The sequence below is a fragment of the Aspergillus melleus genome (genome assembly GCF_016097325.1).
Source record: "Aspergillus melleus strain CBS 546.65 chromosome Unknown contig7, whole genome shotgun sequence".
In the NCBI taxonomy this organism is placed as follows: domain Eukaryota; kingdom Fungi; phylum Ascomycota; class Eurotiomycetes; order Eurotiales; family Aspergillaceae; genus Aspergillus; species Aspergillus melleus.
Genome location: NW_025763376.1, coordinates 2,137,150 through 2,162,409, shown reverse-complemented (window position 1 = coordinate 2,162,409; position 25,260 = coordinate 2,137,150). Strand labels below are relative to the sequence as shown.

Sequence of the window (25,260 nt, the reverse complement as noted above, 5' to 3'; positions counted from 1 at the left end):
ACATCACATGGGAGGCAAGTCTATTTATATCTAGATACGTAGGTTAGAATATTTGTACAGTACGTGTTCGATCCGGAATGGACCGTTGGAACAAAGAAGAAACATCACGCTGCGCTGGGCACACACGCACATCCCCTCGTTTCTGTCTCTCGATATCTATCCATGCATTTGCGATTTTATGGCAGGCTTCACCGCGGTCGTATCAATGCAATGACAAGGCCCATGATAGCCGCGCCGGCTGCGGCGCTTTGCAGAGCCACGGAGGAGAGATCCCGCTGCGTGATGGTGATGCTGCGGTCGCTGAAGAGGTCGTGGAAGTACTGGCGCCAGGATTCGACGGATTGAGGGGAGGAGAGGCGCGAGATTTGCGTTTTGATGGTATCGTCCCAGGCGGCGGGGTTTTCGGTGGAGGGGGTGGGAGTGGGCTCGGTTGGCGTGGTGGGAGTAGTAGTGGCTGGGGCCAATTCGGCGGGCTCGACAGGACTGACACTGGAGACAGGCTGCTCGGAGGTCTCAGATGCCGTCGTGGAAGAAGATGCTTCAGCGATCTCGGGAGTAGCGGTAGTGGTAGGGACAGGGCTCTGCTGAGCCACCACATTCGCCGCACCAAGGACCTGAGTCTGTGTCAAGACCTTCTCCTTCTCAATAGCTTCAATGACCTTCTCCTCGAAGCCCTTTACCAGCCTCTTACGGCGCCAGGGCTCGACGGCGATCTGGAAGATGAGGAAGAGGAGCACGTTGACGCCCATCAGTCCCCATGTGCCCCATGTACTCATGCGACGGATCTTGTCCGACCAGACCTGTTCCTCGTGGTATCGAGAGAGGATGCACCGGCTTAGCTGTGCGGCGGCCTCTTCCGACTCGCGCTCCGCCGCCGACAAGGCCTCCTGGGCCTCGTTCTCGGCGACTTCGTTGGTGTGGTCGTTCCGGTAGAGATGGGTGAAGCGTTCCAGGTCCGCAGGCGACCAGGCGTGTTTGCGCTGCAGCAGCTCGTTCACTTCACGCTGGGAGGTCGATCGTCGGTTGATAGCGGCGGAGTAGGCATCTTTGGTTTCGCGGACTCGGAGGCGGGCGGTGCGTAGGCGTTCCTCTGGAAGGGAGTGAAGGTTAGAATGCAGGACATCTTGTGTAAAGAAGAGGTTGCTGCAGAAGTGAAACGTACCTTGGTTATGAATCTCGTTCTTCAACGCTTCAATTGATGAATAGCCAGTCAAATCGTTCAATCGCTGGCCTGCCACGAAAACATTCGACTGCAAGTTATCCATCATGGTCCCGAACTGTTTCGCAAACTGCGATCTGCGATTCTCCAGATACGACGGAAGACTACCATCCCCTGATGAGCTTTGCCCTTTGCCCTCATGGGTTCCCCCTAATTCAGACTGTTCAGGCTTGTGCGTCTTTGTACTCTCCGTCGCAGTGGGAGATCCCTGGCTGCTGCTGCTGCTGTTGCTGCTCCCCGCATCCACCTCGGTCTTAAGGATGCCGTCACGCACCACCTCCGCCAGCTCTGCATTCACCGACTGATCCGCCGGCTTCCCATCTTTCAGTTTATCCGACTCATTAGTCGAATACAGAACCGACTGTTTCCGGAATTGGCACTGTAAACAGACCGAGAAGCTTCGCCGGGGGGTATTGCCGACGGGAAGAGCTTTCGGGCCAACGGTCGACAGCAGCGGCGAGCGCACGGCGGGAGCAGAAGGTCTGGTGAGATTGACAGTGTGTCTGAGAGACTGTCGGAACAGCACTGGCATGGACTGCATGGCCGGGTCGGAGGGCCACGAAGAAGCCGGCCAGATTGCTGGGTCGGTTGGGTTGGGTTGGAGTTGACCGTTCAAGGGTTGATCCGCAGGTCGGGAAAGGCGGGCGGGAAAGCGAAGTTCAGGCGGAATCTCCGCGCTTCTTCATGTTTCTGATAAGATCGGATGATCGATAACTGCGAACTACGCTTGGCGGTAGGTTATTTGTATGCTTTGTGAATGCAAGGTCGGGGGTTATATATGGGTTTATATTTACTTCATTTGGACATAAGACTTCAGGCGATCTTTATTCCCCGGACTAGAAGCAGAAGTCAGCAGCAAGGGCTGACCATATTCGAAAATCCCAAGGTATCTTTATTATTGACTCGCTGACATGATAAACATAAGCATTAAGTGATCCTAAGTACAATACATAGCAAATTCCATGGCCAAGGTAATCTCATAGAAAATTCCGTTCCGATTATCAAGGTGGCAGGAGGGGAAGGGTCAGTGTCGACAGCAGAAGCGATCACCAAGCAAGAATAGAATAAACGGCAGTGGCCCTCGACCAACTAACATTCACCTCATATCTTGCTTCTCTTCTATCGCAATTCAATCATCGCTCTGTACTTTATTGTCTCCCTTCACTGCTTCCGCATATGTCGGTGGGGGCCGAGAATCATCATGCGACTGACTGCTACTTCCACCCTCGGCGGCGTGGCCGTGCTGCGGCTTAGGAGCGGCCTGGCGGCCGTCCTGGGCTGTCTGGGCTTGATTTTGCGATCCCAGCGTGCCGTAGGCTCTGGGAGGTGGTTGTTGGCCCGGTTGGTGCGAAACGTAGTAGTATGTCACGCGACCGTTTTCCACGTCCCTGCCCCGAGCAGGACCACCGGGGACGGGCTCGTAGCTTGGGTCGTCATAATCCGGCTCGGGGTGTTTGAGGATGATGTACCAGGCATGGAGCAGGCCCGGCACGTAGCCGAGGCAGCAAAGAGCGAGGTTAATGATCGAGTCAGCTGTGCAGATGCCTACTTTGATCCATACTAGAGGGCAAGGGTGTTAGCAGGAAGATTATATCAATGCAGAGAGTCAAGGATAGAGGGGTCTGGAGAGGTCGAGAGAGGGGTCACGTACCTGAAACGGGGGGGAAGAAGATGGCGAGGATGCCCAGGAAGATATCTGAACCACACATTGTGGCGGGGATGGTAAGTCACAGACTGGATAGGGGTCCTATTTACACGAGTCTCTAATTGTTAAGCAAACGAAGCAGTCAATCACGATGCTTGAGGTATGTGAGGGGGGGACCAAAGCTGACATCGCCTCGAAATGTTTGGAATGACGAAACGTCGGATGCCTGCGGTCAGATGACGTCGCGGAGTCACCTGATGCGGCGGTCCAGGCAACAGTCACTTTGTAGTTGTAGGCAGTGTATATTGTAGACATTGTATACAGATGGAGAGCTTAATCGACCTGATGGCCAATGGAATAATAGAAGCTATTGTGTTGTGTTTGTACAATTGAACCCCTCTATTTCATACGTCCAACATAAACGAACATATCCTGAGAGTGGACCCTTGATATATATACCACTGCCATTCATAGATATCAGAAATACCCTTTCAACTCAGCGACTTGCCACAAAGATTGGTTGTACCTTTAGATCCCGCGAGGAACTAACCGAGACAAGAAGCTTCTGGTCTAATTTATTTGCACTTTTTCCCCGACAGTCACAGTATCGGGTTTTTACTATGTCACTACCGGCGGTACGTGCTTGTTGATAACCCCAACATTCATCGTATCCTAGGACCAACGCATCTCGACTAACGAGTTGGCAATATAAATCTGTGGGTCTGTCCTGCCTATTGCTTTGTCTGTGTTTGTGTTTGATGCACCTTACTCAGGTTTAGGCTGAACGGCATTGTCCTCGGGTGGGAACTACGGTTACGCATCGGCGGAACTAAATATATACGAACAACAGGATTCTATTGATCCAACTATACGGTGTTTAATTCAAGCGAACCAAGCACCTGTATATGTGAATTTGAGCCTTCAAGAGGTAGGAATATGGCCTTTAGTGTATTAACAGAGACGAGATTACAGCACCAACATTTCTAGATTTTGATGTCAGTACTTCAATGATAACAATGATAAATGACCTCCACTCAATCACTATGACCCGGGTGGATACTGTCTGAACATGGAGTGTCCAGATCATTCAGATCAGATCTACCTTGCAGATACGACGAATGTCGACACCTCCAGACGCGCCCTTGGTATGTGCCTCAAATTTGATATATAGGGCGAGTATTCAGTACTAGCCTGATCACCTCCAGCGAAGCGTTCAACCCTCGCATCCCATAATATAACCCTTGCATGGGAAGGTGGTGTTTCAAATTGACTACTGATTGCTGAAACAAAACCTGGACACGGCTGTCTGGCTCGAATGATCTGGCATGCGTCTATTAAATTCCGCGAGGCAGGACCCCTTGCCAAGTCATCGGCGAGGCTAAAATAGGGATCGACCAGCTCAGCCGCGGTGCTTTTGACTGGTGGATGCCACGCATTGCGAAACGACGGGGCCGACGAGGGCGGGAGTGACATGAACAACGTTATCAACTGATGCCCTACCGGAGTAGAGTGACTGTAGTGTAGACTCGTCATTAATCCGAGCCTGACCTTCCTTCACCGACTCGATCAAGACATTCCAGAACAATGGCCCAACACCCCTACAATCGATATGTTAATTATAATAGAACAACCCGTCCTTACCTTGTTCCACGGAACCCTCGCTTTTGGTCCCGCGCGAAGTTCCACCGTTCGTGTGGATTCGGTAAAACACATGGAGTGGTTGAGATGTCGAAATAAAAATCAAAACAAAATCTAGAAAAAATAGGAAAAAATCAGTCCAACAGACCGAGTGCCTGAAATGATGTAGCGAGCCTCCTGTCAAGCCTCACCGCGTGCCACGTCAACGCTGGATTCACCTTCGAGTGTCCATCACGCCGTACAAATAAATAGATCGATAACCTTGGTCGTTCCTGCATCGGGCTTTTCTTTTTGTTTGCCCTGGCATAACTGCTCTGATTTTCCCCGAAAGAGCAATCAATTCATCGATTGATCTCTCAACCGACGGATCGCATTTTCCCCTGTCGCTAAGTCGAACTATCGATCAACTGCCTCAATTCTTTATCTGCACCGCAGCAAGCAGGGGAACCTTGCGGAGGCAGCATCTTTTTAGCAGCTCTGGACCAGTGAGACTAAGGCCGTGCTACCATCCTAAGCAAGTTAGTTCCTCTCGTGTGGAGTCGGGTTTAATTGGGAAGACGCCGGTTCCTCTTGCGAACCGCCCATCGCCCATCCGGTCGTGACTCTTGCTTCGTGACTCTGGTTTTCCCCCCTTTTGACGATAGACTTTTTGAGTTTGGACCTGTCTGCCCTTGCGAAAGTGGAAAGATTGCGGTTGCATTCGCCGCCGTCGTTAGAATCTAAATTATTATCGCCCCGGTCCCGGCAGAAAATCCTTTTCGTTCGGTCGATCCTCTGTGCGGGCCTCAGGCAAGGACAAAGCAATTTCCTGGAATTGGAAAGCGCCTGCTTCCTCTTCCTCGTCGCTCTCATTCACTCTCTTTCCCTCCCTCTTCAGGGTCCTCTCCTTCACTCTCCTGGCTCTTTCTGGGAGCCAAGCCGCTCGTTTTGATTACTTGACCTTCCGTTCTGCGACAATTCCTGGGAACCTTTCCCTTTTCTTGGATTGGGTCTCATTTCGCTCCTTTTGATATTCGACGCGTTCACAACCGCCGTGGCCTGAGACCGACGTCCATTCCTTTTTTCCCAGTACTCGCGCACGTGCAACAATATGAGAGTCGCCTCCAATTGATTCCATAACCGAACGCGATCTTGATCCTCAACTTTGCGATCAACTTGAACACGGACCTTTATCAACTTCGACATCGTCAACTGCAACCTCTCAATTGCGACGGTAGAGCCCCCAAAGGAAGCCCTGGCCGGGTAGAGGATCACCATGGCTACCTGCATCTCCCTCACCGGATCAAAGCAATGCCCGGCTTTCAATGGATCCTCGATATCGACCAACTCTAGTCTTCACACCAACTTGTGAGATTGCCAAACGCCCTTCTACACGCCGAGACTTGCTAACCATATGAAAGTCCATTCATGGAATCCGTCTCGAACCTGACCCAATTCGACGAAGCGTTGGACAAGTACGTCCAAGATTCTTACGTCAAGCGAAAGTAAGCTCGTCAACCCGTGCCGTTCTAATCTATCGCGATCCACTAACGCCCGTCGTGTAATGGTCAGATACGTCGATTATCTGGGTTGTGGAGGCGCTAATCTTACGGACACCGATGACTACTACGCCCGCTATACCACGAGCTCGATATGCAATGGGATCGTGCAGAGCTCGAAGAATGACTGCAACCTGTCTAGCGAGGAATCCAGACCGCTCTGTGCTGACGATTGTGTATGTGGCGCCCACCCATGGTATAGTCAGACCCATTTGCTAACGATATACCTCTAGGCGCTGATGGCCAGAAGCGAACAAGAAATCCTGGTTAACGCCGACCTGTGTCCGCAGAGAGACGGGAACTACATGGATCAAATCCGCTCCGATTTCACTGTCTGCGCCCTGCCTGCCAATTCGCTTACGGTGACCTGTATATCGGCAGCCGATAACGAGCCGGAGGAGTGTGGATTCCGATCCAATCTGGTGGGCCTGTGCGGCTATTGCGCCGGAAGCTCCCCCAACTCCACCGATTCTTGCTGCGTGAACGCAAGCGCCGGAAGCCGCTGCAAGGATGTGACGCTGCCATCGCCGACGACGACTCTACCACCAATAATTACCTCGACATCCAACTCCACTGCGGGTGATTCAGGCGGCGGTTTGTCTGGCGGAGCGATTGCCGGAGTTGTGATTGGTTCCGTTGCCGGAGTCGCCCTGTTGGCTGCGTTGGCGGCATTTGGTCTCATCTACTGTCGACGAAGGCGCCGAACGGGGAACGAAGGGGCCCTGAATCAACCCAACCCCCAAAGAAAAGGATCGCCATCAATGCAGGCCGGTCAGCAAGGATTCGCTGCCATCCCGGGAGGAAGGGTTGCGCGAATGTCTGCCCTACGAGAGATGCCCAGTTCGTCGCCGGCGCGGTCTCGCAACTCCGCGGCTTTCTTTGGCGGTGCTAAGTCCAGCGACTCATCCGACTCCGAAGGTTACGGAGCCAGCCCTGGAGCGATGTCGAAGAGAATACCCCCCACGGCAGGCAAGCGACACGGCTCGCTCTCGAGCAACTCGGCTTTTGCCGGCGCAGGTAGCGACACCTCGCCTCGTTCCGGCACCAACGGCCAATATTCGTCTCCCGAGGGAATCGCCAGTGGACAATCCGAGCAGCTTTCCTCTTTCCAGGATTATTACTCCCAAGATGACATTCGACCCGGCGATCGCGTTGCCGCATTGTGGGCATACCAGCCTCGCGCAAACGACGAATTTTCTTTGGATCGCGGAGATATGTTGAAGATCATTGGTATATGGGATGACGGCTGGGCCACAGGAATTCGTATCCCCGAGAATGCCGAAGATTATGACGCGCGACACCGAGAACAGCGCGACAGCGGGGTGTCCAACGGCTCGCATCGCCCGGCCGCATCACCGGCGCCTGTGGGAGACATCAAAGCCTTTCCATTGGTCTGCGTCTGCCTTCCGCAACACTGGCGAAAGATCATCGACGGAGGATCGGGCGACGACGATTAACGATGACCAGCAGTCAGCCATGTTAAGATTTCCTTTGCATGCACAATTTACATGCCGGTTTACGCCTTTCATGATAGCGCCGTTGTCTATTCTCTTGTGATTGTTATTCATTCAAGCCTTTCCAGCCTTCGCCACGTACGTCAATGTTCCGCAGAAGCCGTCTTTCGAACCCCATCCCCGTCAACGCTGGAGTTCTCGCCGACATGTCCTACCGGCATGATCGAGCCTATGACGTATAGGTTCAGGTGAAGAACGAAGGCCTAAAGGAGGGCGCCGTTTCTATTTGACGATCATCTGCGCCAGCGTTAGTCATGCGCATGTCTCCTGTCATCCCTCAGGTACCTTCGGAATCGTTCGGAGACAACCCGACGTGGCTTTTACTTCTCGTATATTATACCCCTAGTTTCGATTTTCTATTCTTTCTTGTCTATTACATTGCTCCGAAGGCAAATAGTCGGTTGTTTGCTCTGAGAGCCCCTGTCGTATATCATCTCTTTCTCTTTTTGTACCCTTGTTGTGTCTTTGCTCAGCTTTGGAGCCGACGACTGCGACGGTCTCCAAGTCTTCTTCCCTTTCGGCTATTGCAGGTACGAAATGGACACCGACTGCGAATTCGGACTTGATGGGTGTTATTATTATAGCCAAGCGATTTGAGTGCATATTGACGTATGTACATAGATATTTAGATATTGCCAAACTGTCACCAGGATTGAACGATACAGTCGAACTCAAGGTCTGCCCCGTCATATTGAGATAGTAGATGCTCACTCGTAGAGTAACTCAGTCATTTGTTGTAGGTTCAAGAAAACAGGTACAGGTACAAGCTGGCTTGACGTGATGACACTCGGTTAGCAGGAGCTAGTCCCATGGTTGGAAGTAACGGTAAGTTTAGTTTCGGTGAGAAACGCCGGGCTAAGAACAGGAGGAATGGTTATGCCTACGGGTGGTGTCTTGCTCAGCTCCCCACACCGGGGGGTATCTGGAGGTAGGCAGACACCGGATCGCTTGATCCATGTAGAATTACTGTAATGCAAGAAGGAAATTCAGGGGAAGGCGGCGACGCGGCTGGTGGTGCGACGGCCACATCACGTGAGGGTCCGGCGGCCCCCCCACCAGCGACGGCCGCAAAATGCCCCTCTATCTTCTCCATCTCGGTTCCCATCCATCCCCCATTATTACGTTCTCCCTTCTCCTCTTCCGCTCCCCTTGAATTCCCTTGACTCTCTGCAGGCAGTCTGTGAGTATTCCTCCTTGAATCCATCTCGAGCGTTGCTTTTTCTTCGTCTCTCACGAACGTCATTCTGGTTGTTGGTTGTTTTTTCTTTTTGAGGGGGCTTATAAACAAGGAAGAGAGAGCGAGCGAGAAAGAAATCCAAGGCAACTAACATCGCGTGCCCCCTAAGCGCAGGTTTATCAACTTCCCTACCTTTTTCCTCTCTCTCCACATTAGCAGCCATGTCGGTGCGTGTTACTCCCCTCGACCGTTCCCTTCGGGTTGATAAGTTGTCAATGCTGATTTTCTTCGTTGCCTTTCTAGCTCGCCTCTGGGTATGTCATCGGCCGGACCGCCGCCACTTCCACATGTCCTCTTCGACCCGCTTCGGGGACATCCGATGACGCAGGTCTCGTCGAACCAAGTGCTGACCAGTTGTGTTTGTGTTCAACAGTGTTTCCATCACCGATGAGTGCATTAATGCATTCAACGAATTCCGCATGAGCGGAGGTAGCAAGGCTGCCAAGACCAAGTTCATCATCTTCAAGATCGCCGACAACAAGAAGGAGGTCGTCATCGACGAGGTCTCGCAGGACCCCGACTACGAGGTCTTCCGCTCTCACCTCGAGGCCGCTCGTGACGACAAGGGCAACCCCGCTCCTCGTTATGCTGTCTACGACGTCGAGTTCGATCTCGGTGGCGGTGAGGGCAAGAGGTACGACGGAATCCCTCCGCGAAACAATCGTGCACGGATGAATGGATATAATGGGAGAACGGTTGGCTGACTCGACTTGCGTCTGTAGAAGCAAGATCATCTTCATCTCTTGGGTTCCCAGCGACACCCCTACTCTGGTATGATTTGTCTTTCTTGTGTTGTTCTCTTGCTGTCGTCTTTCGGTCGGAGGAAGCGGTCGCTAACTGATGAAAATTAGTGGTCCATGATCTACGCCAGCACTCGGGAGAACCTGAAGAACGCGCTGAACATCCACACTTCCATCCACGCCGACGACAAGGGCGACATCGAATGGAAGACCGTCCTGGCCGAGGCCAGCGGTGGCAAGGCCGGCAAATAAATGACCTGCGCCGGCTGGGTCCGGGCTTAGGTGAGCTTTGTGTGTTGTGCGCGTGTGATGGCGATTACACGGCACCACTCCGTTTCGAGACGGCGGAGTGCCAAACTTCGGAATGAAGTCCAACACCCATGAACCTTTCCTTTCTCCCTGCACACATTTAGTTCCAATATGAGATCGTTACGACTTGTCTGCCCTTCATAGTGACCGTATCGTCGTTTCTTCCCGGGCACTCTTTTCCGCCAACCAGCGATTGGGATCGAGGGGGCTTTTCTTTCTTTCTTGTGTCAGCGTTTGCCTGTACAGAATAGTGCTGCCTTGTATGGGGAGTGAATTGCAGCGTTTCGGTGTAGAGTAGAATACACGGCATCACCTCCCATTCATCTATGGATCTCTCGTGTTTAGGCCTGTGCGTAGAAGGATAAGGATGGCGGCACTAACTAGAGCTGGACTTCCGGGCGCTTTCGGGATTCGAGGGATGGGCAGATGTCAGCGAAGGATTCGTCCAGGATATTGTTCAATTCTGTTTATTTTCTTTGAGACTTCTTGTTGAGATACTGTGAAAACCATAGGGTATAACAACAGTACTCCATTTAGAAAAGATTAAAAAAACCCAGGATGTTAAGTCATAAGTAGGTCACTCATAGACCTTCCGACCGAAAGAGATGAAGACGGTCGGATAGCCGGCGGACGTGGACCAATCAGGGCCGGGGTAAAGCGGACTAAGCTGGCCCGTCCGGATGCTCGCCTTTCCACCTCAAACCACAGTCCAACATCGTCTTCGTCTCCCATCGCGAGTCTCGATCTTCCCCCCTCCTCCACTCTTCCCCCCAATTTTACCTTTCCTTTTCCCCCCTCGAGGTAATTGTTCTCCGAATCCCCAAGATTCTGTATTTGAACATCAATTGACTATTTTTCTTCTGTCTAGTGTGCGCTCGCCTCTCCCACAATATGTTCCTTCGCTCCGTGTCTCGCGCTGCTCCTCGCAGCTCGGTTGTGCCCACCACTGCCACTCGTTCCTTCCGCGCCGTCCCCGGTCCCCTGTCTTGCCTGAACGCCCGTCCTCAGGCTGAGAAGAAGGCCGTCGCTCCCCAGCAGACCCGCGCCGCCTCCGAGCATGCCATCGCCAATCCCACACTCGCCGGTATCGAGAAGCGCTGGGAGGCTCTCCCTCCCCAGGAGCAGGCCGATCTGTGGATGCAGCTCCGGGACCGCATGAAGGTCGACTGGCACCAGATGACCCTGCAGGAGAAGAAGGCTGGTAAGGCATTTCCACGATGATATGCCCGGGCTGCCCCGGCTCTATCAGAATTTTGCTAATCATCGTCTCTTTCCCCCCACTCTCTAGCCTACTGGATTGCCTTCGGTCCTCACGGCCCTCGCGCCCAGGCTCCCAAGGGAGAGGGTCTTAAGATCTTCATCAAGGTCGCCCAGCTCACCACCGTCTCCGTGGCTATCTTCTACGTCATCCACTTGTTCGCTAAGCCCCAGCCTAAGACCATGTCTAAGGAATGGCAGGAGGCCAGCAACGAGTACGCTCTGGTACGTCATGCCCGATTGATCTGCTGTTACATCAGACAGACATTGCTACTCCCCATCCGAGAAGGGCAATTGCTAACGACCCCTCCCCCCAACAGCGTGAGAAGATCAACCCTATCTACGGCATCAGCGCCCAGGGTTACGAGGGCCCTGGCTTCGTGCAGAGCCCCCCTGCCGAGAAGTCGTAAACTGGAGGACCATGATCCGGGAGGATTAGGTATTAGCAAAATAGGGACAGACCTGCTCTGGCCCAACCCAACACGCACACCCATTCCCTGACGGACGCGTTGGAGCCGTGTCTTTCATCTGTCGTCGGGCGCTTCCCTTTCTTCGTCTTGTGTCCTACTTGTTTTTGCCAATCTCAGCCCCCCCACCGCCAACCCTAAAAGACCCTGTGTATCTCGTACTGTGCCATAATCAATTGATCTCTTTTGTAGCCATAGAAGGTTGTTGCAGTCTCTAGTTGGTCTGTAGGGCGGGACTTGTCGGGGTTTGTCTCTAGGAATAATTTTTTTTACATGTTTATTATCGAGAATAGCTGTGTTATCAATGTTATACGGAGTATGTTGTTCTATCGTTGGGGATGGTTACTCTGGGTAACTGGATATATCCCAGGAGATGACGTTAACACTCGGCCGGGGTCAGTTTACGGAGGCATGGAGTAATTGACGGGGGTCGAATTCCTTGCCAAAATTGTTGTTCATGTTAGATTGATCATCATAATTATGTTTCTTGTATTTTCTTGTTTTTCCGACAGTACATCCTCCAGACGAGGTGTACACCGTATGTCGACTGCATCGAGCATACACCGATGTTTACCTGGAGCATCACGGGAACACGTCAGAATTTTTTCATGGGCGTTCGTCCGAAACAGGACAGACACGGACGAAGTCGGCGCCGTCCTCCACCGACACATTTATTTTATTTTTATTCTGTGGATTTATTTATATTTTTTTTTTTTGTTTTATATTGATCTTATTTTATTTCCTAGCATGTATTGAATTTTCATAATTATTATGATAATACCGCCCATGGTCTCCCCTGGCTGGGGGGAAAGGAAGGACATTCCCGGCGACGATTGGCCAGGTTGGCACCATTTCCCCCCCTTCCCAGTTCCCCTTCCGACGGGCGCCAAGAAAGCTCCTCTTTTGTGTGCGAATTCTTCCTTGTCCAGCTCCATCAGGGCAAAGCTGGGAAAGGAAAACTACGGAGTAAGTGCCGGAGGAACCACCTCTTCTTCAGTGCTTCACGTACACCCGTAACAGTAAGCATACGATAGAATAATACTGTAGAACACCTCTAATTTAATATGTATACCACCATAACCCCGGCAACGGAGAAGTGCAGACAACTTGACGAGGAAAACGAAGCTGCGCGTTGCTCGGTACATCACGGGATCGTCGGCAAAACCGCCCCGGAAAGGCTAAGCCGGACACAGTCGCCCGTGTCCACCTCAACCTCAACCTCTTCCCTTCCCTTCCCTCTCTCTTCCCTCTCCCCATCTTCTCGTCCCTTTGACCTCATCTTTCCCCATCTTCGCTCTTAAACACCATCATAATGTTCAAGAGGTGTGTTGACCCGCCCACTTTTGACCTTTCGTCTTCTACTCCCCCCCTTTTTTCCTTTGCTAACAGCTTCTTTTCTCCAACAGCGGTCTCGCCCGGACCTTCGGGAGGGCTGCTTTTGCCCGACCTACCCCCGTCGCTCGTCGCGCCCTCCAGCCCTCCAAGATCAATGGATTCCCTTCCCTGGCCCGCTTCGCCAGCACCGAGGCCGCTCAGGGCGGCAAGATTCACCAGGTCATTGGTGCCGTCGTTGACGGTATGTTGCTATCCGGTCGCTCCCTACCGAGAGGGCGGGAAAAAAATCCCTTCCCTTACCCGGGGCTACGCGAAGAAAATCTTTTCCGCGCCTCGATTCCATCTCAACAACCATCGATTTCCATCCAATTGAGAAGCTCGATACACGATTTCTGACTCTCCGCTGCAGTGAAGTTCGATGGTGACAAGCTCCCTGCCATTCTCAACGCTATTGAGACCGAGAACAATGGCCAGAAGCTGGTGCTTGAGGTTTCTGTATGTTGTGTTTTTGATATTGCTCTGTCTTTTGATGACATCAATCCCCTTTCTGTCCTTGACAAAGCTCAGTTAGCTAACTTTGACTTTAGCAACACTTGGGAGAGAACGTCGTCCGTACTATTGCCATGGACGGTAAGCTTCTTCTCCTTCCCTTCGGCGGCAATTCGTCATGCATTGGGCTTGGCAATATATCAACATTGATATTGATATCCCTCGTCTCGATGCTTGACCGCCGATTCGCATCTTCCATCGACCGCAACCTAGCTGACTTGCACCTCTAGGTACCGAGGGTCTGACCCGTGGTGCCGCTGCCCGTGACACCGGTGCTCCCATCAAGATTCCCGTCGGTCCTGCCACCCTTGGCCGTATCGTCAACGTCACTGGTGACCCCATTGACGAGCGTGGCCCCGTCAAGGCCGTCAAGTACGCCCCCATCCACGCTGATCCCCCCGAGTTCACCGAGCAGTCCACCGAGGCCGAGATTCTCGTGACCGGTATCAAGGTCGTCGACCTGCTCGCCCCCTACGCTCGTGGTGGTAAGATTGGTCTCTTCGGTGGTGCCGGTGTCGGTAAGACCGTCTTCATCCAGGAGTTGATTGTAAGTTGTCTCCACCGGATCATCCCCCAAAGTATCTGTCTAATGCATAGTAGAACAACATTGCCAAGGCTCACGGTGGTTACTCCGTCTTCACCGGTGTCGGTGAGCGTACCCGTGAGGGTAACGATCTGTACCACGAAATGCAGGAGACCGGTGTCATCCAGCTCGATGGCGAGTCCAAGGTGTCCCTTGTGTTCGGTCAGATGAACGAGCCCCCCGGTGCCCGTGCCCGTGTCGCCCTTACTGGTCTGACCATCGCCGAGTACTTCCGTGACGAGGAGGGTCAGGATGTGCTGCTCTTCATTGACAACATTTTCCGTTTCACCCAGGCCGGTTCTGAGGTGTCTGCCCTGCTGGGTCGTATCCCCTCTGCCGTCGGTTACCAGCCCACTCTGGCCATCGACATGGGTGGTATGCAGGAGCGTATCACCACCACCACCAAGGGTTCCATCACCTCCGTCCAGGCCGTCTACGTGCCCGCTGACGATTTGACTGACCCTGCCCCCGCCACCACCTTCGCTCACTTGGACGCCACCACCGTGTTGTCCCGTGGTATCTCCGAGTTGGGTATCTACCCTGCTGTCGACCCTCTGGACTCCAAGTCCCGTATGCTCGACCCCCGTATCGTGGGTGAGGACCACTACAACACCGCCACCCGTGTCCAGCAGATGCTCCAGGAGTACAAGTCCCTCCAGGATATCATTGCCATTCTCGGTATGGACGAACTTTCCGAGGCCGACAAGCTCACCGTCGAGCGTGCCCGTAAGCTGCAGCGTTTCCTGTCCCAGCCTTTCACCGTCGCCCAGGTCTTCACTGGTATCGAGGGTCAGCTGGTCGACCTGAAGGACACCATCAGCAGCTTCAAGGCTATCATCAACGGTGAGGGTGACGACCTTCCCGAGTGTAAGTTTTCCTCTCCCTGATCTATTTGAAATCGACCTTGTTACTAACTTTCCTCTTAGCCGCTTTCTACATGGTTGGCAACCTTGCCTCCGCCCGCGCCAAGGGTGAGAAGCTTCTGGCTGAGCTTGAGGGCCAGTAAATGTAATATTGTTTTTGAGCGCCCTTTTTTTTTTGTTCCCTTTTTTTCCGTGTTAGAATATGGACTACCTTTTTTCACTTTGAAATGTTCCGTTTTCGAATCGATACGTGTACAGTACTCGAATAAAGAAAAAGGGAAGTCGAAAGAAAGAAAAGAGGTTATCTATCCCTTCTATAAAGAAAGAAAGGTTGAAACTGAACAAAAAAGAAAAAGAGCGCCACTGATTAACCCTCGGACCAACCACCCTTTTTTAAAGTCTGGATTGTGGATGGGAAATTGGGGTGGAAAGACCTCATTTCTTGTACTCTAGACTTTGTGTTACACTACCTATGTGCTCATGTAAGTAAGTTTTTAAAATGACCACAGTCAGCCTGATACCCTGGGGCTGGGACAATTGTATTCATTTCTTTTGTTGAGACTCTTTTTCTTTTTTACCTTTTTTCTTGGTTTTGTAGATGTAGTTGTAGTTGTAGCTGGGAGTTGGGAGTTGGCTTTCTTTACCGGATATTATATACCGTATGTCGCCGCTCCTATCTCTCCATAGGAGTCAACTAGTTGAACATGTAACTAAATCTAGTCATCATTTCTGGCTTGCATTGGTTCCCTGGTAGGTAGTTAGTTAGATTATTCGGATATTGATAATGGGACTGATTTGGCATGATTCCTTGTTATGTTTGTTTGTTTGTTTCGTTTTATTATCTTCCGTTCGTCCGGGCTTCTTGATTAAGCCAGAACGTCTAGTCTATCTACCTTAGCTAAGGGGATATAGGTATGAGTCTCTCTCTCTCTCTCTCTCTCTCTCTCTCTCTCTCTCTCTCTCTATTGGTAGCTCAGACCAGCTCAGACAAGATAGGAAAAGGCCAAGTAAAGTAATCAAGGCGTGTAGGATACATACGAAGGGGGTTTTTTTTTTTTTCTTTTCTTTTTTTTTCTTTCTTTCTTTCTTTCTTTTTTTTTTTTTTTTTCAAGACTCAGAGATGAAGATGAGGGAGGTCTACTTTCTTTCTCGTCTTGGTAGGTATGTATATGTAGGGCAGCTTGATTTTTGTTTCAGATAGATAGATAGATGGATTGATGGATCTATCTATCTATCTATCTATCTCTATCTCTGGACGAGTTTGTGTTTTGAGCCTTTTTTTGAGATTATCAACCGTGGCTTGGGTTGAGTTGGATGGGGCAGTAGATGGATAGACGCTGGATTGTCATGTGTTTTTGCTTTTACATCTACAGAGGTGGACACGAGTACGACAAGCGTGGGAAGAAGAGGAACATCAAGTGGATAGGATGGGGAATGAAAAACAGACAGTCAGATAAATCGAACTTGAATGATTGAAACGGATCATGCTGTGCTATTACATGCTTGCCTAGATGTTTAACCACATTTGGTAGCCGACAAAGATAGTCATTGAACATGATGGCAAGCGTATGCTGTTGAGATTAGATCTAGAGGGTCTCTTCGAGGGCGAGGACCTGGTTCACGTTAGTACTTATCTTTATTATACCACTTGGTCCTAAAGAAGAGACTTACCAAAGCCGATCTCGTCGGGATATAAACCTGCAAATAATTACTCCGACCGTTCCAACCAAAGTCCGTCGTGAAGAAGCGCGTCTCCTTCAAGTTCCGTCCGAACCCGCCGAACGCCTTGTCGTCAGTATCCAATACAATCCGGTACGTGCCCGCCTTGTCGACACCGACCCTGTAGTCCGTGAAGCTCTGCGAGGGATGGAAGTTGAAGATCCAGAGAAGTCCGGCACGCTCGAAGACCAGCACCTTGTCGACCTCGTGCTTCAGACTGATGTATGCCTGCGGGGCGCGGAGCCAGCCGTACTTGGCCTCGGTGAGCTGCATGGAGCGGTCGAACTCGTTGAGGAACTTGTATCGAAGCAGAGGGTCCTCGGTCAGGTTGAGCTGGCGACGCGCGTACCAGAAGGAGTTGTTGTTGCCGACACGCGGGAAGTCGAGCCATTCTGGGTGGCCGAACTCGTTGCCCTCGAAGTTCAGATAGCCCTCGCCGCCGAGGGCGTGCGTGACCAGCCGGATCATCTTGTGCAGGGCCATGCCGCGCTCGATGATGGGGGTGAAGTCGGTGAGGACGGACATGTGCGTGTACATTTCCTTGTCGCAGAGCCACATCATGAGGGTTTTGTCGCCGACGAGGCTGGGGGGTATTGTTAGTTGGGGTGGGATTGTGTTGATGAAGGGGAGGAACAGATGGCTTACGCTTGGTCGTGACTTTCGGCGTAGGCGATGGTTTTCTCGCCGTGTCGTCTGTTGGTTAAGGTGAATGAGAGATTTCCAATGTCCCATTCGTCGTCGGATTTCTCTTTCAGGAGTTTGATGTACATGTCTGGGATGGCCATGCCTAGACGGTAGTCGAAGCCAACACCTCCAAGAGCGTGTGGTAGACAGAGCGCTGGCATTCCCGAGACGTCTTCTGCGACGGTGATGACATCGGGGTAGAGCTGGTGGAGCATCTCGTTGGCAAGCGTCAGATACATGACGCCCTCGTCATCCACTGATGGCCCAAAGTATTCGTGGTAGCCGCCAGAGAATCCACTAGAAGACAGTTAATCTTATGTAGCACAATTGTGGGCGAGTCTAGTACGTACGTTCCAATTCCATGATGAGTATAGAGCATACTAGTGACGCCGTCGAAGCGGAAACCGTCGAATCTGTATTCATCCATCCAGAACCGCAGGTTACTTAGAAGGAATCGCAGAACCTCGTGACTGCCATAGTTGAACAGTCGACTGTCCCAGAGCTCATGCTGACCCTTCCCACCGCCGTGGAAGTATTGATGGTCGGTCCCGTCAAAGTGATTCAGCCCATCGAGGACGTTCTTCGACGCGTGACTGTGCACTACGTCAAGCAGCACCACCAGTCCCAAGCTATGCGCCTTGTCAACGAGCTCCTTCAGGTCTTCAGGCGAGCCGTAGCGACTGCTTGCGGCGAAGAAATTGTTCACTTGATACCCGAAGCTGGCGTAGTAGGCGTGCTCCATAATGGCCATGAGCTGGATCGCATTGTAGCCCAGATACTGGATGCGAGGCAGCATGTTGGCCGTAAACTCCTTGTACGTCGCCACCTTGGTTTCTGGCGAGGAGATTCCCACATGGGCCTCGTAGATACGGAGACTCTCAGGTCTTTTGGGACGCGCATGCTTGAATTGATATTGCTCTGATTCAGGTGGATTCCAGAAAACCGCATCATACACAGGAGAAATGCTGAGATCTTGCACCACGCGCTTGATCCATGCTGGGATTCGATAGATTCGCTCTCCAGCGGGCGTAACCATTGTGATCTGCAGAAGTGAGCCGCGATGAAAGAGCACAAAACGTGTTTCCACGGGAGAATACCTTGATTAGGCTGCCGTGAGGAATGGCCGGAACTCCATCCTTTGCCGATACAGTAACCTCCCAGACACCGAAGGGACTCTTGGTCATTGGGTGGGCACTCACGTCCCAGTTGTCTGCTAGTCTCAGCGAGGCTTACAAGAAGATTCAAATATTTAGACGTACTAAATTCGCCAACCAGCTGCGCCTCAATAGCACTGGGGGCCCATTCTCGGTAGGTAATGTCACCATTCGGGTGGACGTTGAGGCCGAAGTTCTCGTAGCCCTATATCATCAATTTAGCTATCGTGACCACCGTGCCATGGTTTTTTCCATCACAGTCTTCCATCATATATCAATTGACGAGAGTCATTTCGGAATCGTAAAAGTCACTGACCCTGCTGAATTTCTCCAGTCCCCCTTCGGTGTCGTTGATAGTCTTCACCCATTGTTTAACAAATCCGAATCGGCGTTGCAGAGCCTCCCGGAAAGGTTCCAGCCAAGGATCCAACTGTATCACACCTGAGAAACGTTAGCCAATAAATTCTAAGAGACCAAAATATCACAAAATTGGATCTGGGGGCGTACCTGTGCCATCCTCTGGCACTGGCTGGGAGCTGTCTGGAGCTTGGGTGGAGGCCATTCTGGGTCAACAACACTAGAGATAAACTCTAGATCGCCAATGGCAAGAGATACGTTGCAAAACAAAAGGATTGTATTCAAAACTATGCGAAAAAAGGATCATCTGAGAGGAGTAGAAATCAGAAGAGGTCGGAGGAAAACTGTTGAGAGGCGAGTTGAATGCCATGCGGGGGAAGGTCGAGGCCAAAGCCCCCATGTGACATCACCCCCTCAATTGTCAACAAACATCTCTTCCTTGTACAACAACCCTGCAACCCTCCCATCCCTTACCTCCACTAAGACGCCGCCTTATCAACGCGATCGACATTTTATCAAGTTTTTATCATGCATCAATCGTTATTGAGGTGGGTTTTATCTTTGATGATTACGGGAGTGGATGGATTGTTCAAAGTGTCGTACTCGTTTTACTCCAGTACTGACATACGATCCCAATAACCATCCCCTGACCACGGATCAATTGAGCAACCCGGATAGATTTTTAATTGAACAAACTATGATACACTAGGGCACGGTTCAATAGCTTGCGATTTAAAATTAGTCGGATCACCGCAGGAGATACTCTTGGCCCATTGAAGCCGTCAACGACATCGGACCCCCGACAGAATCGAAAGACCAACGCCATGTCTTGTCAACAACTATCTAGAAGTGTCCATGGCGATGATGGTGGCGCCAGAAATGGGGAGCCTGGAATTCACCAGTGGGCTGGGCAGTAGGTTCCGAGGTGGTCTCGGCTTCCTGGGTGGTGGTCGCAGCAGCGGTGCTCTTGGCCGAGCTCACGACGACGACGGCCTCACGCGCATTCACAGAAGCCGAAGCACTGTTCCCCATGAGGGCGCTGATTGGAGTAGCACCCGGGTAGAACGAGGTGGGGATGGTCGGGATGGGGATGGAGACGGTGCTACCGAAGTCCGCGGTGAGGTCCGAAGCCATGGTGGGAGCAGAGTAGCCCGACGGAGCCTGGGTGACGGTGCTCGTGGTCACGGCGTAGTCAGAGTCACCGGAGCCCTCCTGAAGACAGAAGCCGGAGCCATAGGCGTTCTGGCAGACGTAGGTTTGTCTTTCACCCTCCTCGGTCCACATGGCGAAATCCTCAAAGTTGATATCGTAGCAGGGAACGCCGTCGGGGCAGATGATCTTGACGGGTCCACGCGCGGCGCCGTTGGCCTCAGTGCCCTTCCAGTTCTTGATGGTGAAGTTGCTGTGCTCGACTCCTTTGCCGCCCTGGCTGCTCATGCTGCTCCAGTAGCTGTCGATGTTGAAGGAGTACGCGTTGCCGTGACCTGGCAACGATAATGACGATCAGCCTTTAACCCTAGCGTCATGGGATAAATCGCAAAACATTGTCGCTTACCGATAAAGTTCTCAAAGGTCACATCAGAAACAGTGCCACTGCCTCCGTTGCTCTTGACAAACATCATCTGGTTCGAGTTCCAGGTGTACACGTTACGGAAGGTGATCGCGCTGATTTCAGTATCGGGACCGAGAGAACCCATACCGCAACCACCGCTCCAGTTGCAGTAGATGTTCTCGACCAAGATGTTCTGGGAAGGACTCTGCAAATACCGTTAGAGTCAGGTTTCCATGGTGGACAGATCTGCAAGTTAGAACCTTACCTTGACGGTGACACATTCATCCTTGTTGGTAACCTCGACCTGAGCGGGCATTAGTTGCTGAGAAATCGAGCTAAGAAGGCATCGATGCTTACGTCGTGGATCCAGATGTTGTTGCTCCAGACGTCAAGACCATCCAGACCACCGTGGTTGCCACCACGGATGGCCATGTTGTAAATCTCGCCGTTGGTGCAGGTATCGATGGAAAGGTGGAAAGCCGGGGAATCAACCAGGATAATATCGTGGGCCGAGAAGTTGGTAACGTCCCAGATTCGCAGCAGGCGAGGTCCGCTCCATTTGTTGTCCTTGTGGAATTCATATCCAGAACCCTGCATGGCGCCCTTAGAGGTGCTACTGAACATCTCAAAGTCGTCGGTGTGTTCGATCATGATCATGTTGCCGCCGTCGGTACCGGTGCGGTAAATGGTTCCATCAAGCTGCAAGGCCCAGGCCTTACCGTTAGCCAATTTCACCCATGTCGACATCGCATAGTCTCCCTCCGGGATGTACACGACACCACCGGACTTGCAGTCATTGAATGCGGATAACAAGGGCTCGCCCAAATCAGTGGACTTGTCGGCGACCGCACCGTAATCAAGGACGTTGCAAGTCTTGACAGCGGCTTTGTCAGAGATCGAAGTCAATGGCCCAACAGAGCCGGAAAGCCGCGCAGCGGCAAAGGTAGGCACCAGGCCCACAAGGGAGAGCAAAGAAACAGTATTAAAAAGCATTGTTCGTCTGTGGTATCAAATGATTGAAAACAGAAACGAACAAGCAGAAGACAAAAAGGGCGAAGAAGGGGATAAAAACGAAAGATTGAGGGTTGAAGAAAAGAAGCAAAAGAGCCTTGCGGCAAGAGAGAATAAGTATGGTTGAGAGTGAGACCGACCAAAGCCGGAATTAGAAACGGCTCGAAAAGCTCCATAATCCATATAGAGCGTTTAATATCCAACAGAAGTTAGCTCAGGTGCTACCAAACAAACTATGGCAGATTCGACCACTCAAAATCGCTCTCGACGGAGCCACCTTCAGCCCTGAAAGACTCCTTCTGGCATCATCAAGCATCTAATTTGGGCCGGCCACCAGATAACGACAATAGCGGCACATCTTGAAACCTCCAACACGCCAAGCTTTGTGTGGTGTTGATAAAAGCGGTCATGCCCCTGGAATCCCGCGGAGCTTTTAATTGTTTATGTCCTGGTGGCCGAATCAGATAAATTGCACTCGATCGCGGACCCAGGCATAATTGGAGAGCACCCTGTGTTTACTACCGATACCGGAATTGATGGATGACCGTGTACTTGAAGCATTCGGGACTTGCAACGTGATACAGACTTGACGTAAACGAGATGCTTCCCGCAGCATGACATTTCTGCCACGAGACCTACGACCTGAATAGAGAGACTAAAAAGCTTAAGCTTATTTCCAACGACGTGTTGACTGTTGAGTGTTGGCTGAGATTGCCAGGAGATGAAGAGTTTGCGCTCATCCCTTAATATTCCAGGGAGTCTGAAACACCCTAGAGCATTGCTTATGGGAACCATCGACTACTATTTGCCTACCATCAGAGAAAAGTGGGTGCCATAGCCAATCGTGTGGCCGCACGACGCTAACAAGGACCCGAGTTTAGCCATGATTTACCCGACTCCAAAGTCTCCAAGTCTCCAATTCTACAACTACCGAGACCAAAAGGGGTCGGTTACCCAAGTCAAGAAGTGATGCTTACATATGAAAAAAGACGAAGTGTAATGAGAAAAGCTTCAAAATTCTAGGGGTATTAAAATTATATTCCTGGGTGCCGCCAATATTTGCAACGAAATAGATCTCTCTATCTGGACTCCAAAAGGCGCAGCACAATCTGATTAATGTACATCGGTTTCGTGCTAATTCATTGCTCGCATGTCGAGTTCGAAGGCTTCTCGCGATGAAGAATAAATTGGTTGCGGTCTGTACTTCAGACCGCAGCTAATGGTTCAAGGCTGGGCGTACTGTTCGAATTAGCAGGCTGTTCTCACGATGGACAAGAATGAAGTGAACTCACAATTTTTACAGGTTCTTGCCGAGGGTGGCGACAACAGAGCCGACCGAAGTACCCAGAGCAGGGAGACCGAGACCAGAGAGAAGACCAGCGACGTTGGGAGAGAGCTTGACGAGCAGGTGAGAGCCGTCGTTGCCGACAACAGTGAGGAGCCTCTCAACGGGCTCGCCGAGGTCCTTCAGGAGATCACCAACATTGCCAGCGGTCTTGACAACCTCACCGACGGGCTCGCCAACACCGGGGAGACCAAGGTTGGAGAGGAGGGAGGCGACGGAAGGGCTGAGCTGGATGAGCAGGCGCTTGGCGTTGGGGCCAGTGACCTCAAGGACGTCCTTGACCTTAGGGGCAGCGTCCTCGACGATCTTGCCGTCAGCGGAGCGCTTGAGGTTCTCGCCGAGGGTGGCAACGACGGAGCCAACGGGGACACCGACACCGGGAAGGCCAAGGCCGGAGACGAGGCCAGTAACCTCAGGAGAGAGCTGGATGAGGAGAGCACCGAGATCCTTGGAGACAACGGTCAGGAGACCGTCAACAACGGGACCAAGGTCCTTGAGAAGGTCACCGACGTTGCCGGCAGTCTTCACGATCGAACCGACTGAAGTACCGACACCGGGGAGACCAAGACCGGCCAGAAGACCGGCAACCTCGGGGCTGAGCTCGACGAGGAGCTTCTTAGCGTTAGGTCCGGTGACAGTCAGGACCTGGTGGACACCATGACCGGCATCCTTGACAATGTGGCCGTCAGCGCCAGTGGAGGCCACCGGGGTGGTGGAGGCGGAGGCGGAAGAGCCAGAGGCGCCCTCGGTGACAGTCTTGGTGATGCCGCCGACAACGGGGAGACCACCAGCAGGGGCGGCGACGGCCGAGGTGGCCAGGGCAGCGAGGAGGGTGATGAAAGAAGCCTTCATTTTGATGATGTTGGTTTGGTAAAAGAAATAAGGACCAAAGGAGTGGTATCAAAAGAGTGATGTCAGGTAGGTATTAAAGAATGACCTGGGTTGGAACGAAGGAATGAAGGAATGAGAGAACGATGCGCCGCTGGATGGAGAGAAGAAAGACAACAGAAGGGCGCAACTTGATGCCCTTATATACTGCAGATGATCAGGGATAATTCTTTCTTGCTATCAATTCGAACTTGGCAGTTGGACCTCATGCTCGCTAGCAGGGCGGGTCGACTCCATACGGACGAACAAGATTATTGCTCATAGGGGCAATTTCGACTATACCATATGGATGGAACCCTCGGATGACTAGATGGTGGATACAGGGTATGGCACAGAATACGAATTATGGAGTTGATGTTTTCACGGTTCCGCGATGATCGGTATGGTGCAATACGCAATTGCCTGGCGCACCACGACCACAATCACCATCATTGCCTCGAAAACTCCCAGCCAGGAGACAATGGCACTGTGAGCACAGCAATCAAAGTTTGGTGGCAAAATAGCACGATTGTAGCACAAATAATCACCTTGTCACTGCTTTCCTTGATTCTGGGATGAGGAACATCCAGCGACAATCCGACTCAGCGCCATATGGGAGGTGGATAGTTGCAATCGGACTCCTAGTCACTATTGCTGCTTTGAGAGTTGCTAGGACCCGCTGATTTGCACGCTGCATGGAAATTCCGGGTCTTCCATGCCGTCACTGCCAATTAGGATCTGCACTTCGACCTTACCACTTTCGACCGGATACTTTTGACGGACAATTCTAAAATTTGTCCTAACGCCATCGGGACTATCGGGACTATTGGAACGAGCACCACTACCATCGTTCAGCCGGAGATTTCATGACCTCGTGGTGTCTGAGAATTTTGGTACCCAATCAAGGAACCGGCGAAATTCCGCCATTTTCACTATTACCTATAGTATCTGGGATATAGACTTTGCAAACGACTAGACTGACTGCTCAGGGGTGCCGGAGAGTCCGACAAGAGACCCCTTCGTCAGTGGCTCAGTGCACAGCAAATGGACATGTCATATTCCCGACATGAGACGTGCATGCATCTACTCTTAGATACGGAGTATTTCTGATTACAATCCCTGAAGTGATCGATCCAGCGCGATAAACGAGATCTGGAATTCGCATTTCCGGCTTTGGAGCGCGCCTTGCATTTACCACCTGCCAATAAAGATGAGCCGGTGCTGGGGTCGATACCGACTTTGATTGAACTGGGGACTCTAGCAGATGCCATGGAAGTTTAAGCTTACAATTCCAGATAAGCAGACCCAATGGGAGGCAAACACAAAGCGACGCCATGACTCGTCAGGAAGCGCCATTCAGACCTCCGCGGGCCCACCACGGCAAATGTGCGCTTGTCTCTTACTCTCTTATCCAGGGACTCGGTCGAAGGGTTCTCTCCTTCGCGATTAGGTTTGCTAGTGACTTGTACCTTTTCGATTTCTCATTTAATTAAATCTCTTGTCTGCTAGAGCGAATCGCTCGGCATTTGAGTTCTTATTTCGCTGGCATTGAATCCTAGGAATTCGCGGGTCTTGCCGACAATCAGAGAGAGAGGGAGAGAGAGTGGGCCCCGAACTTGAGAGAGAGACGCCCGGACGACGGACTGACTGTCTGGCATACGGAGTACACAGTACTGA

At 51.7% G+C, this 25,260-nt stretch overlaps 10 protein-coding genes across 10 annotated transcripts; 5 read left to right on the top strand and 5 right to left on the bottom strand.

Moving 5' to 3' along the window:
• Positions 1-188: 188 nt before the first annotated feature.
• Positions 189-1,760, bottom strand: she9 (putative mitochondrion biogenesis protein (She9); the record flags this gene model as incomplete). Its single annotated transcript, XM_046093422.1, has 2 exons — positions 189-1,090; positions 1,163-1,760. The coding sequence occupies 2 exons, from the start codon at positions 1,758-1,760 to the stop codon at positions 189-191; spliced, it is 1,500 nt and encodes a 499-aa protein (XP_045949400.1).
• Positions 1,761-2,348: 588 nt separating this feature from the next.
• Positions 2,349-2,928, bottom strand: LDX57_011678 (putative stress response RCI peptide; the record flags this gene model as incomplete). Its single annotated transcript, XM_046093421.1, has 2 exons — positions 2,349-2,779; positions 2,871-2,928. 2 exons carry the CDS (start codon positions 2,926-2,928, stop codon positions 2,349-2,351), a joined length of 489 nt encoding a protein of 162 aa, XP_045949399.1.
• Positions 2,929-5,757: 2,829 nt separating this feature from the next.
• LDX57_011677 (SH3 domain protein) lies at positions 5,758-7,497 on the top strand (the record flags this gene model as incomplete). Its single annotated transcript, XM_046093420.1, has 4 exons — positions 5,758-5,849; positions 5,903-5,986; positions 6,054-6,216; positions 6,274-7,497. The coding sequence occupies 4 exons, from the start codon at positions 5,758-5,760 to the stop codon at positions 7,495-7,497; spliced, it is 1,563 nt and encodes a 520-aa protein (XP_045949398.1).
• A 1,713-nt stretch (positions 7,498-9,210) lies between these two features.
• On the top strand, positions 9,211-9,495 carry LDX57_011676 (uncharacterized protein; the record flags this gene model as incomplete). The annotated part of the gene is made up of 1 exon (XM_046093419.1): positions 9,211-9,495. One exon carries the CDS (start codon positions 9,211-9,213, stop codon positions 9,493-9,495), a length of 285 nt encoding a protein of 94 aa, XP_045949397.1.
• Positions 9,496-10,731: 1,236 nt separating this feature from the next.
• On the top strand, positions 10,732-11,061 carry cox5_2 (Cytochrome c oxidase subunit 5B, mitochondrial; the record flags this gene model as incomplete). The annotated part of the gene is made up of 1 exon (XM_046093418.1): positions 10,732-11,061. The coding sequence occupies one exon, from the start codon at positions 10,732-10,734 to the stop codon at positions 11,059-11,061; it is 330 nt and encodes a 109-aa protein (XP_045949396.1).
• A 230-nt stretch (positions 11,062-11,291) lies between these two features.
• Positions 11,292-11,507, top strand: cox5_1 (Cytochrome c oxidase subunit 5B, mitochondrial; the record flags this gene model as incomplete). The annotated part of the gene is made up of 1 exon (XM_046093417.1): positions 11,292-11,507. The coding sequence occupies one exon, from the start codon at positions 11,292-11,294 to the stop codon at positions 11,505-11,507; it is 216 nt and encodes a 71-aa protein (XP_045949395.1).
• Positions 11,508-12,876: 1,369 nt separating this feature from the next.
• On the top strand, positions 12,877-15,037 carry ATP2 (F1F0 ATP synthase subunit beta; the record flags this gene model as incomplete). Its single annotated transcript, XM_046093416.1, has 7 exons — positions 12,877-12,887; positions 12,971-13,140; positions 13,309-13,394; positions 13,487-13,529; positions 13,679-13,995; positions 14,049-14,898; positions 14,958-15,037. The coding sequence occupies 7 exons, from the start codon at positions 12,877-12,879 to the stop codon at positions 15,035-15,037; spliced, it is 1,557 nt and encodes a 518-aa protein (XP_045949394.1).
• A 1,443-nt stretch (positions 15,038-16,480) lies between these two features.
• On the bottom strand, positions 16,481-19,013 carry GLC3 (1,4-alpha-glucan branching enzyme GLC3; the record flags this gene model as incomplete). Its single annotated transcript, XM_046093415.1, has 8 exons — positions 16,481-16,507; positions 16,566-17,196; positions 17,259-17,594; positions 17,648-18,339; positions 18,395-18,507; positions 18,557-18,656; positions 18,768-18,892; positions 18,959-19,013. 8 exons carry the CDS (start codon positions 19,011-19,013, stop codon positions 16,481-16,483), a joined length of 2,079 nt encoding a protein of 692 aa, XP_045949393.1.
• Positions 19,014-19,651: 638 nt separating this feature from the next.
• Positions 19,652-21,353, bottom strand: rhgB (putative extracellular rhamnogalacturonase; the record flags this gene model as incomplete). The annotated part of the gene is made up of 4 exons (XM_046093414.1): positions 19,652-20,292; positions 20,364-20,565; positions 20,626-20,664; positions 20,718-21,353. The coding sequence occupies 4 exons, from the start codon at positions 21,351-21,353 to the stop codon at positions 19,652-19,654; spliced, it is 1,518 nt and encodes a 505-aa protein (XP_045949392.1).
• A 1,315-nt stretch (positions 21,354-22,668) lies between these two features.
• LDX57_011670 (uncharacterized protein) lies at positions 22,669-24,577 on the bottom strand (the record flags this gene model as incomplete). The annotated part of the gene is made up of 1 exon (XM_046093413.1): positions 22,669-24,577. The coding sequence occupies exon 1, from the start codon at positions 23,566-23,568 to the stop codon at positions 22,669-22,671; it is 900 nt and encodes a 299-aa protein (XP_045949391.1). The 5' UTR covers positions 23,569-24,577.
• Between the last annotated feature and the right edge of the window lie 683 nt (positions 24,578-25,260).